At 40.9% G+C, this 18133-nt stretch overlaps 1 protein-coding gene across 10 annotated transcripts in view; it reads left to right on the top strand.

Moving 5' to 3' along the window:
- The window catches only part of USP44 (ubiquitin specific peptidase 44), a 35610-nt gene that overhangs the window by 8602 nt on the left and 8875 nt on the right, over positions 1 to 18133 (top strand). For 5 of the 10 annotated variants that reach the window (XM_055096004.1, XM_003808251.5, XM_003808252.5 and 2 more), the window contains exons 2-3: positions 9649 to 11146; positions 14930 to 15125. In XM_055096004.1, the coding sequence (XP_054951979.1) occupies positions 9719 to 11146; positions 14930 to 15125 (1624 nt within the window). In that variant the 5' untranslated portion in view covers positions 9649 to 9718. Of the gene's footprint in view, positions 1 to 6968; positions 7286 to 8433; positions 8589 to 8774; positions 8835 to 9648; positions 11147 to 14929; positions 15126 to 18133 lie in introns of those variants that run through there. The other 5 variants (XM_034934259.3, XM_055096006.1, XM_055096005.2 and 2 more) reach the window with 4 other exon arrangements.

Here is an 18133-nt window from a genome sequence, read left to right as displayed (position 1 = left end):
TTTGTACTTTTTAGTAGAGACGGGTTTCACCATGTTAGCCAGGATGGTCTCAATCTCCTGACCTCATGATCCACCTGCCTCAGCCTCCCAAAGTGCTGGGATTACAGGGTGAGCCACCATGCCCAGCCAAGGACTTACTATTTTCAACCTCTGGTTGTTTTTTTGTGTGTGTGTGTTTTGTTTTGTTTTGTTTTGAGATGGAGTCTTGCTCTGTCACCCAGGCTGGAGTGCAGTGGCTCACTGCAACCTCCGCCTCCAGGGTTCAAGTGATTCTCCTGCCTCAGCCTCCCGAGTAGCTGGGATTATGGGTGCCCACCACCACAACCAGCTAATTTTTGTATTTTTAGTAGAGACAGGGTTTTCACCATGTTGGCCAGGATGGTCCTGAACTCCTCAGGTGATCTGCCCACCTTGGCCTCCCAAAGTGCTGGGATTACAAGGGTAAGCCACTGTGCCTGGCCTATTTTCAACCTCCGATTCAAATATAAAGAGGATGACCTACAGTTAATGCTAGTTGGTTGCTCCAAGAATTTGGTAGCCTGAAAAAATAGAGCTGTACATCTATACAATCTTCATAAAGCCCTGAGAGAATTTTTAGGTTAAAAGATGATGTTTGGGATATAGTCTTTTCCTGACCATAAGGAGCCTACCCAACAGTTAGGTGGCAAAGTAAGGATGTATGCACACATAACACAAGGATTCACATTTGGCAAGTGGCATAATGTTAGCACAATCCAAAGTCCTTTAAGAAATTAAAGAAGGCTGGGCATAGTGTCTCATGCCTATAATCCCAGCATTTTGGAAGGCCAAGGCGGGAGGATCACTTGAGGCCAGGAGTTTGAGACCAGCCTGGGCAAAATGATGAAACCCCATCTCTACAAAAAATATGAAAGTTAGCCAGGCATGGTGTCACACGCCTGTAATCCCAGCTACTTGGGAGGCTGAAGTGGGAGGATCACTTGAGCCTGCAACAACGGAAGTTGCAGTGAGCCAAGATCACACCACTGCAGTCCAGCCCGGGCAGCAGAGCAAGACCCTGTCTCAAAAAAAAAAAAAAAAAAAAATGGAGATGATATTATTTTTGACTAAAAAGATTTTATGAAGGAGTTGGACCTTGGAGGATGAAGATGAGTTCTGGAAATTAGCTGGGGCTGACTTTTGGCTGGCGTGCACATGACAGGTAGAAGGGTCATGAGGCAAAGATAGGTTAGAATCTGATTGTGGAGGATTTTGAAAGCAAGACTGACAAATGTATACGTTTTTATTGAAATATTTGTCAAACTATTATGAAATTTGTCACAATCAGCATTTTTTAAATGAAACGGAATATCAGCATACTTTTTTTGTTTTGTTTTTTTGAGACAGGGTCTTGCTCTTTTGCTGAGGCTGCAGTACAGTGGCACCATCATGGCTCGCCGCAGCCTCGACCTCCCCATGCTTAGGTGATCCTCCCACCTCAGCTCCCCGAGTAGCTGGGCTTATAGGCACACGCAACTGTGCCAGGTAATTTTTGCATATTTTGTTTCACTATGTTGCCCAGGCTGCTCTTGAACTCCTGAGCTCAAGCAGTCTGCCCACTTTGGCCTCCCAAATTGCTAGGACTTTGTATTCTGAGCATGAGCCACTGTGCCCAGCCAGAATTAATTATTATTATGCTTTTTGAAACAGAGTTTCACTCTGTCGCCCAGGCTGGAGTGTAGTGGCGCCATCTCGGCTCACTGCAACCTCCATCTCCCACGTGCAAGCAATTCTGCCTCAGCCTCCCAAGCAGCTGGGATTACAGGCACCTGCCGCCATGCCCAGCTAATTTTTTGTATTTTTAGTAGAAACGGGGTTTCACCATGTTGACCAGGCTGGTCTTGAACTCCTGACCTCAAATGATCTACCCGCCTTGGCCTCCCAAAGTGCTGAGATTATAGGCGTGAGCCACTGCACCTGGCCCAGAATACGTTATCCTTTTTTTTTTTTTTTTTTTTTGAGACGGAGTCTCACTGTGTTGCCCAGGCGTGATCTCGGCTCACTGCAAGCTCCGCCTCCCAGGTTCATGCCATTCTCCTGCCTCAGCCTCCCGAGTAGCTGGGACTACCAGCACCCACCATCATGCCCAGCTAATTTTTTTTTTTTTTTTTTTTTGTATTTTTAGTAGAAAGGGGTTTTCACCGTGTTAGCCAGGATGGTCTCAATCTCCTGACCTTGTGATCCACCCGCCTCGGCCTCCAAAAGTGCTGGGATTACAGGCATGAGCCACTGTGCCCAGCTACATTATTCTTTTAAGGATTGTTTGTAAAGTATTTGTTCCAGAGTGTGTGTATTATGTGTGTACACCTATTTACTGGGGTGTGAGGTAAAATTTTTGAGTCTCAAAGTTCAAAAGCCTCTGCATTATTGAACTGCAGGGAACCATTGGAGGATTTTAAGTAGAAGAGTTAAAGGCTTACACAAGCTGAGGGGAGCAGGGAATGGGTTATTATTGTGCCCATTAGGCATAGAGTTTAAGTTTTGCAAAATGAAAAGAGTTATGGAATGGATGGTTGTGCAACAAAGTAAATGTATGTAACACTACTACACTGTACAGTTAAAAGTGGTGAAGATACATTTTGTTACATGTATTTTACTAGAATTTTAAAAAGATAAATGGTGTTTTTGTTTTTGTTTTTGTTTTTGAGATGGAGTCTTGCTCTTTCGCCCAGGCTGTAGTGCAGTGGCGCAATCTTGGCTCACTGCAACCTCCACCTGCCGGGTTCAAGCAGTTCTCCTGCCTCAGCCTCCCAAGTAGGTGGGACTACAGGCCCGCGCCACCATGCCTGGCTAATTTGTTGTATTTTTAGTAGAGACAAGGTTTCACCATGCTGGGCAGGCTGGTCTTGAACTCCTGACCTCGTGATCCGCCCGCCTTGGCCTCCCAAAGTGCTGGGATTACAGGCGTGAGCCACTGTGCCTGGCCAAAACAAATGTTTTAAATTGCTACTTCCGTATGGTGAGATCAGGGGGAATTTTTTTTCCTCTCCCAATTTTTGTGTAATGAATATGTTTTGCTTCATAATAAGGAAATTACAATTATAATTTTTTCATCAAAAAAACAGTTAAAGGCTCAGAGCAAACTCGAAGTTTAATTTGGTGGGATAGTATGCAGGAGACAATCCAGATGATGGGAGACCAGTTTGGAGGCTACCAAAATATTATACTCCAGGAACAATATAATAAAATCCATTAGAGTGATAGCTGTGGAAATGAAAAGTAATAGAGACTTAGTGAACAATAACCCTAAGTATACAGTAGTAAAAAAGATGGGAGGGAGAGCAGGGTGTGGTGGCTCACGCCTCTAATCCCAGCACTTTGGGAGGCTGAGGGTGGGCAGATCACCTGAGGTCAGGAGTTTGAGACCAGCCTGGCCAACACGGTGAAACCCCATCTGTACTAAAAATACAAAATTCGCCTTGTGTGGTGGCATGTGCCTGTAATCCCAGCTACTCGGGAGGCTGAGGCAGGAGAATCACTTGAACCCGGGAGGCAGAGGTTGCAGTGAGTCAAGATCACACCATTGCACTCCAGCCTGGGCAAAAACACTGAAACGTCACTCAAAAAAAAAAAAAAAGAAAGAAAAAAAAGATGGATGGAAGGGAGGAGTAAAGAAAATCCTTAAGATTTCTAGCCTAGGTCCTAGAATGATAATATAGTATCTGTTAGAGAAAAATACCCGATAAAAAGCTAATTTGGGAAGGTAAGACGCATAGGTAAGCTGACTTTGGGTTGTGCCTGAGACTGGTTCAGAAAGGTTAGGGCTAAGGGTAAAGTCTGGGTAGTTAGCTGTCTAGAACTGATGGTCAAACCTCTGCTGGAACCTCTGTAGGATGAGTTCATTATCAGAAGAGGTTTGAAGAGCTACAAAAATACAACAGGAAGGTATTACACTACATGCGAAACTGTGGGTTGTAGGTTACAAAGGGCTGTAACTTGAGTAAATAGAAATTAATTTCAGAGAGTCCTCGCTGTGGTGAGTATAAGCTGTTTTATGCTGTCGAACTGTAACAAGTTAAATATATTACCTATGATATTTGATTTTGGAGTTTGATATATACGGTTGATTAAAAATCCCTTATAAGATCATCTATGTCTCTCCTAATCATTTTAGCTTTTTGTTTAATAAGTGCTTCAATGATATACTAATTCTACATAAAATTAGCTTTCAATAAGTCAAATGTAGTTATTTAACTTTAGAGATTTGCTAAAGGGAATTTTTAAAATGCATGCTCAGTCATAGGTGTGAAAAGTATGAAGAGCTTGAATGGCTTTCTTTGAACAAATTAAATTTTTTATTGTCTTTTTGCACTGAAGAATGATAAAAAAGCTTTTAGAATATTTGTAAATACATCTGTCTTTAAAAATGAAAATAGTATACTTGGTGTTTAAAAAGCCATTTCATTGGGCCGGGCGCGGTGGCTCATGCCTGTAATCCCAGCACTTTGGGAGGCCGAGGCGGGCAGATCACAAGGTCAGGAGATTGAGACCATCCTGGCTAACATGGTGAAACCCTGTCTCTATTAAAAATACAGAAAAATTAACTGGGCGTGGTGGCAGGCGCCTGTAGTCCCAGCTACTCAGGAGGCTGAGGCAGGAGAATGGTGTGAACCCAGGAGGCAGAGCTTGCGGTGAGCCTAGGTCGCGCCACTGCACCCCAGCCTGGTTGACAGAGCAAGACTCCGTCTCAAAAAAAAAAAAAAAAAAAAAAAAAAAAAAGCCATTTCATTGACAAGTCACACTGGTAAAAAAAGAAAAAGAAAAAAAGCCATTTGATAGCTACTAATTTGAATTTGGAGTGTGAAACATTTTTTAAATGCATGAGAATTATAGTACAGATAGTTTTAATCCTTATAGATTTCATTCCAAGCATCCTATTTGTAAGGTGCCATTATATTGGTACAGGTAATATTTTGTCAGAATCTGCATGAGGGATATAAAAATGTTTTGTCAGGTAATACCTCTTTAAAATGAATATACTGCCAAAAATCATACATCCAATCTGCTGACGCCAGAGCTAATGCATAGCTTCACAGCGGTGGATTAGCAAATGAAAAGAGGTGCTCTGAACCCAGTAGAGGAATATAGGAAGTGTCAAGAAAATACTCCCATCCTCCTTTCTTTCCTCCAAGCTCTTAGATCTTTGTGTGATGAGGCCCCTTTGGGGATACCCTAGTTACTGTCTGAGTTACTGGAGATCTCTAAAGACAGCAGCCTGGCTCTGCAGCTCCTGCTTTCCACAGTGCCCTTGCCTCTGTCGTCTACCCCTTACTGATTTCTTTCATAAGTAGACAGGGTAAGTGGGCCCCCTGCCCTAAAATATTAATCTCGTGATCCGTCATTCCACTATTCTGGTTTCACGTCTATTTTTAAAAAGATTTTATCTTTGAGAGATTCCCCCCGCTTTTAAAATGCAAATTCCCTTGGGAGAGGTCAGACCTTAGTTCTTAGCTAACATCTTGATTATCTGTTCGCACCTTAGTTGGGCTTAGTACACATTTGGCTGAGAAGAAGGAATCCCTGGCTAAAAGTGATCAACTAGAAGGAAACTAGCATTTATAATAATAATTTATTATTATTTTATTACTATTGGCAGCTAAGATGTACTCAGGGCCATATTATTAAGTGCCAGGAGTTGTTCTAAGTTAATTCCCTCAACAACCCTATTGGTATTATTACCACTGTTACTTTACAGATAAGAAAACTGAGGTATGTAGCACGTAATTTATGGTCACATAGTAAATCCTGTCAAGTGTTAAACTCGGGGATTTAGATTCCAGGGTGTGCTCGCTCACCGTTTTACTGTAATCCCTCTCTTCTACCATGATGTCTCAGATAGATGACATCTAATCAAGATTTCACCCTTTTCACAATTTTGTATCAAATAGAATGATGTGTTTAATTATAGATGCCACTTCCCTTTGAAGGTAAAGTACTTTGTTATTATCTAAATAGATTTTTTAGCAATAGCTTCAATGAAACAGGTACTTTTTTTGTATTCAAGGGAATTTATTTGCAGAGTAGAGAAAGGAGTAAAGAGGCTAGTGTACAATTTAGCACATACTTAACACTATCTGAGCTGTTTTTATTTAAAACATGTTATTTTTACAATTTTGAAAGTATAGATTAATAAAGAAAGTACAGTAATTTGCAGTCCCATTACCCAGAGGTAACCTCAGAATAAATGTATTCTCACCAAGCTTTTTCCTACTGATCCTTTTCTGAAAGTGTTAACTCATTCTACGTCTTTAAAATTTTGGAATGAAATGATCTTTTTTGCTGGCATTTCCTTCTTCATCTCTGCAAGGATGTTGAACTAATAATTATTTTCGGCCTGGCGTGGTGGCTCATGACTGTAATCCCAGCACTTTGGGAGGCCAAGGCAGGCAGATCACGAGGTTGGGAGCTCAAGACTAGCCTGGCCAACATGGTGAAACCCCGTCTCTACTAAAAATACAAAAACTAGCTGGACATGGTGACGTGTGCCTGTAATCCCAGCTACTCGGGAGGCTAAGGCAGGAGAATCGCTTGAACCCAGGAGGTGGAGGTTGCAGTGAGCTAAGATAGCACCACTGCACTCCAGCCTGGGCGACAGAGTGAGACTCTGTCTCAAAAAATAAAATAATATAAAAATTATTTTCTATGGTTTGCCAGAAACATGTTTAACTAAATTTTCTCTGTATTCATTTTATCATTTTGAATAAAAGGTAATACAGAGCCCTAGATCCTTCCCTTAACCTCCAAATTGAGTAAATTCTCTCAACTAATGTTTGTTAAGCACTAATTCTACCTCTGCCCCCTTTTCAAAACTGCTATTCTCCTGCAGCTTTAATTTCCTTATAATTTCTGGACTGCTAGTCTCTCTTAATCACTCGTCCCTTCTCCAGAGCTCTTTGTAATTCAGATCCCTCTGTAACCCACAGATCTGATCATATCATTCTCCTCTACAGATTTCTTCAGTGGCTCTATGTTGCTCATAGGCCCTAGAAGCAAGCTTGGGGATGATTAGGGCAAGTAATTCTCTGAGTCCCAGGTACCAGCGAGTGGCCTTAGAAGGGGAGTTGCTGGTGTGTGCAGACTTCAGGTGGCCACATGCCCTTGGCCTTGCTGACTACACATTAGTAGAGGAGGGCCACAGCAAGGATCCCCTAAAGTGGTTGTTTAGGTCTAGATGCAGACCATGCTACTGTGTGTTGAGAGTAGACTGTTGGTGGCAGTAAGGACAGAAGTGGAGAGACCATCTGGGAGCCTTACTGCAGTAATCCAGGTAAGACTTGATTGTAGCTTGGATCAGGCTGGTGGCAGTAGAGGCACTAAGTAAGTCAGATTCTCAGTATATTTTGAAGGTAGAGTCAATCATTTTTCCTGAAGGATTGATTTAGAGAGAGAGAGTCAAGGATGACTCTAAGGTTTCTTGCCTCAGTACAGAAAGATATGGGGTAGTGGAATATATAAATCACTGATGTCTCAATTTTGCCATTAGCAACTATTGTCAAATCCTAGGTGTTCTAATAAAGTACCATATTTGACCAGATTTTAAACCTCTGGAAATTTTTAGAGAGAGGAGTAAATTTAAAATGTGCACTTAAAACGTGTGAAATGGGGGCCGGGCACGGTGGCTCACGCCTGTAATCCTAGCACTTTGGGAGGGTTAGGCGGGTAGATCACTTGAGGCCAGGAGTTCAAGACCAGCCTGGGCAACATGGTGAAACTATGTCTGTACCAAAAATACAAAAATTAGCCAGGCATAATGGCACATGCCTGTGGTCTCAGCTACTGGGGATGCTGAGGTGGGAGAATCACTTGAACCTGGGAGGTGGAGGTTGCAGTGAGCTGAGACTGCACCGCTGCAGTCCAGCTTAGGTGACAGAACAAGACCCTATCTCAAAAAAAAAAAAAAAAAAAAAAGGAAAAGAAAGAAAGAAACATGTGAACATGTGAGATTTGGGACTGGTCAGTACCTGATACCTAAAAATTAAGGAACGAATATGAGATTTTACAAAAAGAGGTGGGAAGGAACCAAAAATCAACTGCTTTTGCAGTTTTCCTAAGGCCTGGAGGTGGCACTTGCAGGTACCATTGAAATTCACAGTTTCAACTGCCCTAAAAATGTAATGCCTTGGTCATGATACATAGGGTGTTTTTAGTGTTCCGTAACTAGGTCTCCACCCAAACCCTGAAATTTGTCTTTGATTTGTATTAAATCAATGAAAAAAGTGTTTGTGATCACGGCTTTTTAAATAAGATTTCTGTTCATTACATGTAAATAACTTACAGCAGAAGTGTTCCTGACTTTAACTGATAAAGGAACAAGTTCTGTGTCAAAAATCACATAAGCTTTTTTAAAAAATAAGCTTATAATTTCAGATAGGTTTAGGCCTGCTAGAATGTAATAAAAGCTTATTGCCACCCACTTCATATTCTTCCTTTTTTTTCTCTTTATTTCCTTGTATGTTTCTGAGAATATTCAAATACAAAAGCACATTCTCCTCTTCTGTCTTTCTCTTTCCCTAAAGCCAACTGTCAAGTCTGTTCGGCCTCAGAGTATGTTATAGAGCCATGAATTAAAGGTAATTATTGATTTACCAAATGGAAAAAAATAAGTTTAATGGTAATATGATTTATTTAAATAGGGTAATAAGATTTGCTCACTATAGCTACAATTAAAACTACCATTTACCATGTGTCAGATAAATATTATCTCTCAGTTCTTCAACAACTCAATTGAAGTTGGTATGATTTTCCCTCTTTTACAGATGGTTTAGAGAAGTTAAAACATTTGCTCAAAATCATACATTTAACAGTGTGTGGCAAAGGTACAATTCAAACCTACATTTTTCTGCCTTAAAACTCACCTTTTCATCTTTGATTATGTTTTATTAACTCCGCATAAGGCTCAGAATGTTTATAAATATTAGTGAGATATATTTGGGTCTTGCCAACCCCTGTCTTTAAGAAAAGGGGCCAGGCACAGTGGTTCACGCCTGTAATCCCAGCACTTTGGGAGGCCAAGGCGGGTAGATGACCCGAGCTCAGGAGTTCAAGACCAGCCTGGGCAACATGACGAAACCCTGTCTCTAGTAAAAATACGAAAAACAGATTAGCTGAATGTGGTGGTGCACTCCTATAATCCCAGCTACCCGGGAGGCTGAGGCACAACAATCACGTGAGCCCAGGAGGCAGAGGTTGCAGTGAGCTGAGATCACACCACTGCACTCCAGCCTGGGCCACAGAGCAAGACTCTGTCTCAAAAAAAAAAAACAAAAACGAAAACAAAAAAAAAGGGAATGCAGTTTTGGAAACTGCCCTCAGACTACTGGGTAAAAAAGGATAGATCTTAAGCTATTTCAGTGGAAAGTGATTACTACCCATTTTTCACCACTAGATGGTGGCAGAAAGTTAAAAACAAGCTAAAGGCGACTCATTAGAGAAAGTGAAGTGTCTGCTTTCAGAGCAAGGTGGATGTGAGGTTAGGGAAGTTTAGAGAAAGGCAAATGGGAGAACTGCCAATGGTATTATGATAAGCAGCCTAGAAATTGGGAGCAGAGGACACAAATCTTTATTATTCTTGGGAAAAAATATGAAAAATATTAGCGTCTTGTTATTAACACTTGACGTTGTTCTGTTTAGTTTTCAGATGCTTCAAGTGTTGTGAACAGAGACTTGTTTGGATTATGCATTTCTCAGCTAGACTAAATAAATGCTAGCAATGGATAAGTGCAAACATGTTGGGCAGCTGCAGCTTGCTCAAGACCATTCCAGCCTCAACCCTCAGAAATGGCACTGTGTGGACTGCAACACGACCGAGTCCATTTGGGCTTGCCTTAGCTGCTCCCATGTTGCCTGTGGAAGATATATTGAAGAGCATGCACTCAAGCACTTTCAAGAAAGCAGTCATCCTGTTGCATTGGAGGTGAATGAGATGTACGTTTTTTGTTACCTTTGTGATGATTATGTTCTGAATGATAATGCAACTGGAGACCTGAAGTTACTACGAAGTACATTAAGTGCCATCAAAAGTCAAAATTATCACTGCACAACTCGTAGTGGGAGGTTTTTACGGTCCGCAGGTACAGGTGATGATTCTTATTTCTTACATGACGGTGCCCAATCTCTGCTTCAAAGTGAAGATCAACTGTATACTGCTCTTTGGCACAGGAGAAGGATACTAATGGGTAAAATCTTTCGAACATGGTTTGAACAATCACCCATTGGAAGAAAAAAGCAAGAAGAACCATTTCAGGAAAAAATAGTAGTAAAAAGAGAAGTAAAGAAAAGACGGCAGGAATTGGAGTATCAAGTTAAAGCAGAATTGGAAAGTATGCCTCCAAGAAAGAGTTTACGTTTACAAGGGCTCGCTCAGTCGACCATAATAGAAATAGTTTCTGTTCAGGTGCCAGCACAAACGCCAGCATCACCAGCAAAAGATAAAGTACTCTCTACCTCAGAAAATGAAATATCTCAAAAAGTCAGTGACTCCTCAGTTAAACGAAGGCCAATAGTAACTCCTGGTGTAACAGGATTGAGAAATTTGGGAAATACTTGCTATATGAATTCTGTTCTTCAGGTGTTGAGTCATTTACTTATTTTTCGACAATGTTTTTTAAAGCTTGATCTGAACCAATGGCTGGCTATGACTGCTAGTGAGAAGACAAGATCTTGTAAGCATCCACCAGTCACAGATACAGTAGTATATCAAATGAATGAATGTCAGGAAAAAGATACAGGTTTTGTTCGCTCCAGACAATCAAGTCTGTCATCAGGACTAAGTGGTGGAGCATCAAAAGGTAGAAAGATGGAACTTATTCAGCCAAAGGAGCCAACTTCACAGTACATTTCTCTTTGTCATGAATTGCATACTTTGTTCCAAGTCATGTGGTCTGGAAAGTGGGCGTTGGTCTCACCATTTGCTATGCTACACTCAGTGTGGAGACTCATTCCTGCCTTTCGTGGTTACGCCCAACAAGACGCTCAGGAATTTCTTTGTGAACTTTTAGATAAAATACAACGTGAATTAGAGACAACTGGTACCAGTTTACCAGCTCTTATCCCCACTTCTCAAAGGAAACTCATCAAACAAGTTCTGAATGTTGTAAATAACATTTTTCATGGACAACTTCTTAGTCAGGTATGGATTTTTAAGAATCTTATTTTCATCATTGGGAGTTCATAAAGTGTAGCCTATAAAAAGGCATATTCTATGTACATCTAGTGTGTTGAGCTAGTACCATTTTCAGGTCAAAATAGATTGCTTTTATAAATATGTATAGAGAAATCAGCTCACTCAATTCCTTCTTTCATGAATCATTGGAAGTAGTTTTACATCCATGGTAGCAAAAGCTTTTGGAGGGAGGGAGAAATCAGGAGACGGAGCTCTCTAGGTTACCAATATTACATTCATTATCTGAGGGATTGAGAAGAGGAGGGTTTAATCCCAAAGGGAATGGATTTAAAGATGCTGCTATTCTCGGGATGAAAATGGTGCACATGGCCGGGTGTGGGGGCTCACGCCTATAATCCCAGCACTTTGGGAAGCCAAGGCGGGTAGATCACCTGAAGTCAGGAGTTCAAGACCAGCCTGACCAACATGGTGTAACCCCATCTCTACTAAAAATACAAAAGCTAGCTGAGTGTGGTGGCAGACGCCTGTAATCTCAGCTACTTGGGAGGCTGAGTCAGGAGAATCGCTTGAACCCAGGAGGTGGAGGTTGCAATGAGCTGAAATCACACGATTGCACTCCAGCCTGGGTGACAGAGTGAAACTCCGTCTCAAAAAAAAAAAAAACCAAAGAAAGAAAGAAAATGGTGCACACTTGAGCAATTTCAGGGACCAAGGAGTAGCCCTGGAGGACTTCCTATAAAATCAAAGGGTCATGGTCTGAGAGCTTTAACAAGTAGGTAGGGAAATTTTAAGGTAAACAAATGTGATTTCATCTAGAATAATCTTATATGATTTTCCTTTATTTTAATTACTACTCGAAAGTTTCCTTTGTCATGATAAGGTGGACTATAAAACCAGAATCTTCGAAGTAAAGGTTCTCTATACTGAGTGGACTTATTGGTGAACTGTTAATAGACATAAGGTTCTCTACTTTCCCATAACACACTAATTTAAACAAAATTTTTTTTATAACTGAGGCTATTAGGCTTTTAGGTCATTTCCTTCCCCCTGCACACCTGCCTCTGTTCTTCAGTTCAACTTTCATTGTAATAAGGCCATCTTTTGTTTTTATAGTGTACTTTCCTAGAATGTTGTTTAAGTATTTCAGATGTAATTCTTCTTAAGGAATATCTATGAAGTTTATTTTTCAGTGTTTCAGAAATGCAAAGACTTTGTGTCAATTAGCAAATAAGAATTGTATGGCAATTTTACTTCTCCATCTTTCTCTGTCATTTCCTTTTTATGCAAAAGTTTTAAAATACACTGTTACAGAGTGCAACATATAGTTGCAGGAAACCTATATAATATAGGAAATCTATATAGAAGGAAAGAAAAATCATTCTCTAATCCTATAACCCCACAATCCATAGGTAAAACTATTTATATTTTGGTATATTTTCTAGTCTTTTTTTCTCTTGCACATGTATAAATATTTTTTCCCATAATTGGTCATTTTGCATTTATCTGCTTTTCCCATTTAATATTGTAATTATTTTCCAATAATTAAAAATATTTCATCATTCTTTTCAAAACATTTCAATGTTCATAATTTTTTTGTGTTTTTTTGGTATATTTCTGCTATTTAACATCATATTTTGTTTTTGTTTTTGTTTTTGTTTTTGTTTTTTTGAGACGGAGTCTCGCTCTGTTGCCCAGGCTGGAGTGCAGTGGCGCGATCTCGGCTCACTGCAAGCTCTGCCTCCTGGGTTCACGCCATTCTCCTGCCTCAGCCTCCCAAGTAGCTGGTACTCACCCGGCTAATTTTTTGTGTTTTTAGTAGAGACGGGGTTTCACCATGTTAGCCAGGATGGTCTCGATCTTCTGACCTTGTGATCCACGTGCCTTGGCCTCCCAAAGTGCTGAGATTACAGGCATGAGCCACTGCTCCTGGCCACATCATATGTTTATACCGTAACTTAACCATTCCCCTATTGTTGACTGTTTTTAATTTTTTTCATTATTATAATGTCATCAATTAATTTTTCTGACTTCCTTATGACAGAGTCCTAGAAGTTGACTTTGTCAGAGTAAGACTTCTGATACTTGGTGACAAAGTTCTTTCCAGAAAGTGTTTTTCTTTTATATCTATCTATCTATCTATCTATCTATCTATCTATCTATCTATCTATCTATCATCTATCTATATTTCCAGTAGTATGAAAGTGGCTATATGCTTATTTTTTCCTTTATAAATGTATTTTGAAATTAATAAAAATTATTGTACCAGTTTTTTGCTTCTCTTTCTTTAATACACTCTTAGGGAACTGGTTCTCAGGAGATTTAAGACAGTTGGTTGCTGTAATGGCTTTTCCTTTCTATTTTTTATTTTTTTTTATAGAGATAAGGTCTCACTGTGTTGCCCAGGCTGGTCTCAAACTCCTGGGCTCAAGCAGCCCTCCTGCTTTGGCCTCTCAAAGTGCTGGGATTACAGGCATGAGCCACTACACCCAGACTGGGATGGCTTTTTGTGTGTTTTTGCTTTTGTTTTTGGTTTTTTTTGTTTAATTCAAGAAAATTCTCAAAATGTCTGGCCCTGGCACTACTGAGTCCTTAGACTATAAACGCCAGGAGAGTTCTTTCTGTCAATTTGTGAAATCTAAAATCTGTATTAGAACTGGCTTCTTTATTTTGTTGCCTGTGCCAGGACTATAGCTTGTATGAAAGAGGTTCTTTATAATATTTCATATCATATGTGAATTGTTAGTTCATGGAGTCTGTCTTCAATTATGTGCAGTGTTTGTTGGCATTAAATCCTGCTGAATGTTTCACTGAAGTTACTATTCATTTCCTTTCCGGTTGCTACATTGCCTATGTAAGTTGTTAAAACAGCTCCATGTTTTTCGTGTTTTCTGTGTTTGGATGGGGATTTTAATGTTATGTTTGCTTTAAGTAGGAGTATGACATCATTATTTATGTCATATATCTTGTCTTTTGAAATTATCAGTTGTCAGGGCCTCAAAATCTGCATAATGAAAAGATAGTATTTTACTTGTAATATGGTTAAGATTGGATTGGGTTAAGAGGTTATAGGATTTGGGGTTAGGAAGAAAAATCAGCAAAAGATGAAGAAGAGGCCGGGCATGGTGGCTCACGCCTGTAATCCCAGCACTTTGGCAGGCCGAGGTGGGCGGATCAGCTAAAGTCAGGAGTTCAAGACCATCCTGGCCAACATGGCGAAAGCCCGTTTACTAAAAATAGAAAAATTAGCTAGGCGTGGTAGCTGGCACCTGTAGTCCAGCTACTCAGGAGGCTGAGGCAGGAGAATTGCTCGAACCTAAGAGCCAGAGGTTGCAGTGAGCCGAGATTGCGCCATTGCACCCTAGCACTGGGGACAGAGCGAGACTCCATCTCAAAAAAAAAAGATGAAAGAAACAGTGAGGAACCTCAAGCCTAATGACATAAATACATTAAACTTAATACATCATATGTATATATCTATGTATACATATACATAGTGTGTTTCTATTCAGTGTGTCCACAGTTTGGATTTTTACCTAAATTTAATGCCCTTAGAGCTTTTTGAATGCCCAGTAGTTAAAGCAACCAATTCATGATGGCTCTGATAACAATCTTTTGGAAGGAAAAATCATAATGAAAGATTTCCTGACAAGAATATAAAGCAGATTATTCAGAATCCTAATGGTGCATTTTCATGAGAAAAGTTTATTTAGTGGCAGTGACCTCTAGTGAAAAGAGTTAATGTTTTGATGGAAAGATTATAATCTTAGGAACTCATATTCTCATTTGCAGGTTACATGTCTTGCATGTGACAACAAATCAAATACCATAGAACCTTTCTGGGACTTGTCATTGGAGTTTCCAGAAAGGTATCAATGCAGTGGAAAAGATATTGCTTCCCAGCCATGTCTGGTTACTGAAATGTTGGCCAAATTTACAGAAACTGAAGCTTTAGAAGGAAAAATCTACGTATGTGACCAGTGTAACTGTGAGTAAAGACGTTGTGTTCTTGGTGCTTTCCTAGGAATGATAAAGAGAAACGCAGACGAGAGGAAACTGAAAGAAATCTTTAACAGTTATGAGAATGAACTTTTTTTCAGTTCGTCAAAAGAAACAGACATTTTCACTTTATAATTGGCATTTATGAACTATGCATTTGTTTGGCCATATTGATGGAATTTAAATTGTTTCTGATCTTGTAGACAATTTTGGAGAGAGAAGATTCATAACAAGTTTAAATATGATATGTGGAGCAAAATAAAGTAGCAAAGAGGAATAATGAAAGGAAAGCATGTCATGTAGCGTGAATGAAACACTTGCTTTATGAGCTTTTTTTGGCTACATATCAAAGTGATATGTAGATAAATGCGTGTGTGTATGTCTATATACATAAAATAGGAAATAATATATGCAGGACTGCTGCTGTGGAGATTGGCTTCATCAAAACAAAGATTTATTCAAAACCATGCACTGTCTCTTCTGTGTTAGTTATTCCCAGTGTCTATAGATAGAGGTGAGATACTGTCAAGGTGCTTACATTCCTAATGGAGGAAGCAGATAGACAGGATCCACTATGATAAGTGCTCTAATAGAGGAGAGCACAGGAACCTGACACTGGGGGTGAAACAGCCACTTCAGTTAAAAGAGAAGCGTCTTTGGCCAGGCGCAGTGGCTCACGCCTGTAATCCTACCACGTTGGGAGGCCGAGGTGGGCAGATCACCTGAGGTCAGGAGTTCAAGACCAGCCTGGCCAATGTGGTGAAACCTCGTCTCTCCTAAAAATACAAAAATTAGCTGGGCATGGTGGCACACACTTGTAATCCCAGCTACTCGGGAGGCTGAGGCAGGAGAATTGCTTGAACCCAGGAGGCACAGGTTGCAGTGAGCTGCGATTGTGCCACTGCACTCCAGCCTGAGCAAGAGTGAAACTCTGTCTCAAAAAAAAAAAAAAAAAAAAAAAAAAAGAAGCATCTTCCTCCAAGGAAACAGTGTATAAAACCACATCAGATCTGCTGTGTTGGCCAGGTGCGGTGGCTTACGCCTGTAATCCTAACACTTTGGGAGGCCGAGGCAGGTGGATCGCTTGAGGTCAGGAGTTCAAGACCAGCCTGGCCAACATGGCGAAACCCCATCTCTACTAAAAATATAGAAATTAGCCGGGTGTGGTGGAGTGCATCCATAATCCCAGCTACTTGGGAGGCTGAGGCAGGAGAATCTCTTGAACCCAGGAGGCGGAGGTTGCAGTGAGCCAAGATCGTGCCACTGCACTCCAGCCTGGATGACAGAACAAGCCTCTGTCTCAAAAAAAACACAAAAAGATCTACTGTGTCTTTATTTCCTCTGTTGATGTGTATATGTAGTGGGAGTTAAGCTATGAGGATGCAAAGGCATAATAATGATCGAATGTGGGCTGGGCACAGTGGCTCACACCTGTAATCCCAGCACTTTGGGAGGCTGAGGTGGGCAGATCACCTGAGGTCAGGAGTTCGAGACCAGCCTGGCCAACATGGTGAAACCCCATCTCTACTAAAAATACAAAAATTAGCCAGGCGTGGTGGCGTGCGCCTGTAATCCCAGCTACTCAAGAGGCCGAGGCAGGAGAATCACCTGAACCTGGGAGGGGGAGGTTGCAGTGAGCCGAGATCGCGCCATTCCACTTCAGCCTAGGCAACAGTGCGAGACTCTGTCTCAAAAAAAAAAGAATGATCCAGTGGACTTTACAGATTCAGGGGAGAGGGTGGGAGGGGTGAGGGATAAAACACTACACATTGGGTACAGTGTACCCTGCTCAGGTGTTGGGTGCACCAAAATCTCAGAAATCACCACTACAGAACTTATTTATGTAACCAAACACCACCTGTTCCCCAAAAACCTATTGAAATTAAAAAAAAGAATAAGATATACTTACATAGCATCTTAGTATTTATACTATATAAACATATAGTGTAGTATAGTGTAGTATATAGTAAACTATGCTATAGTTTATACTATACTATATATATTTTCTCAGGTATTCTCCCTAATTTCCCTATCTCGCAAATCGATTCTAAGGCTTTAGATAACTAAACTTTTAAGGTAAACAAAAAATAGGATATTCCCACATTGAAGAAATATTATATCAATTGATGGTTTCCTGGAATGACTTTAACACTTTTGTATGACTGCTGTCTAATGTGAACGCATAAAGTAGCCTTAAATTTATAAGGTTTTTTTTGTTGTTTTTTTGAGACAGAATCTCGCTCTGTCACCCAGGCTGGAGTGCAGTGGCACAATCTCGGCTCACTGCAAGCTCCGCCTCCTGGGTTCAGGCCATTCTCCTGCCTCAGCCTCCCGAGTAGCTGGGACTACAGGCGCCCGCCACCACGCCTGGCTAATGTTTTGTATTTTTAGTAGAGACGGGGTTTCACCGTGTTAGCCAGGATGGTCTCGATCTCCTGACCTCGTGATCCACCCGCCTCTGCCTTCCAGAGTGCTGGGATTACAGGCGCGAGCCACCGCGCCCGGCCTATAAGGTTTTTTTTTAAAAATAAATCTTTGTCAAAGTTGTTATGATGAAGTATTATTTTTTCTTGGACATAAATGTGGTGAGTGCCAAATGCTTTCATCACCAAATTTGGGGGTGATGTTATGAATGCAGAATATGGTTTTATAGCAAATTTCTATGTGTTTACTAAAGCTACCAAATACAGGCCTAAAAGAGCTGCTTTAACACAGCAGTGCAAATGTTTACAATTATATGCCGAGGAGTTGATATCCCCTATCTGGCTACCCTTGGACCGGATGTGCTAGGAGACAATCCAGAGGTAGGTCCAGGACATTCAGCAGCAGCCAGATACCTGGATCGCAGGGTTAGACACCTGGAAGAAAGGCCAGCGAAGGTGGCTTAGAGCTCAGCTTCATGGTGGACTGAGCCTGCTTCCCACATGAGAAGCAGCTGCTGCCATGGCTGGAGTCGGAGCTGGTGTACAAGTTGAAGGATAGCTCCTGGACATCAGG

Source organism: Pan paniscus, chromosome 10 (genome assembly GCF_029289425.2).
Source record: "Pan paniscus chromosome 10, NHGRI_mPanPan1-v2.0_pri, whole genome shotgun sequence".
In the NCBI taxonomy this organism is placed as follows: Eukaryota; Metazoa; Chordata; class Mammalia; order Primates; family Hominidae; genus Pan; species Pan paniscus.
Note: the sequence above shows the minus strand (reverse complement) of the source record. Positions and strands in the feature narration are given on the sequence as shown.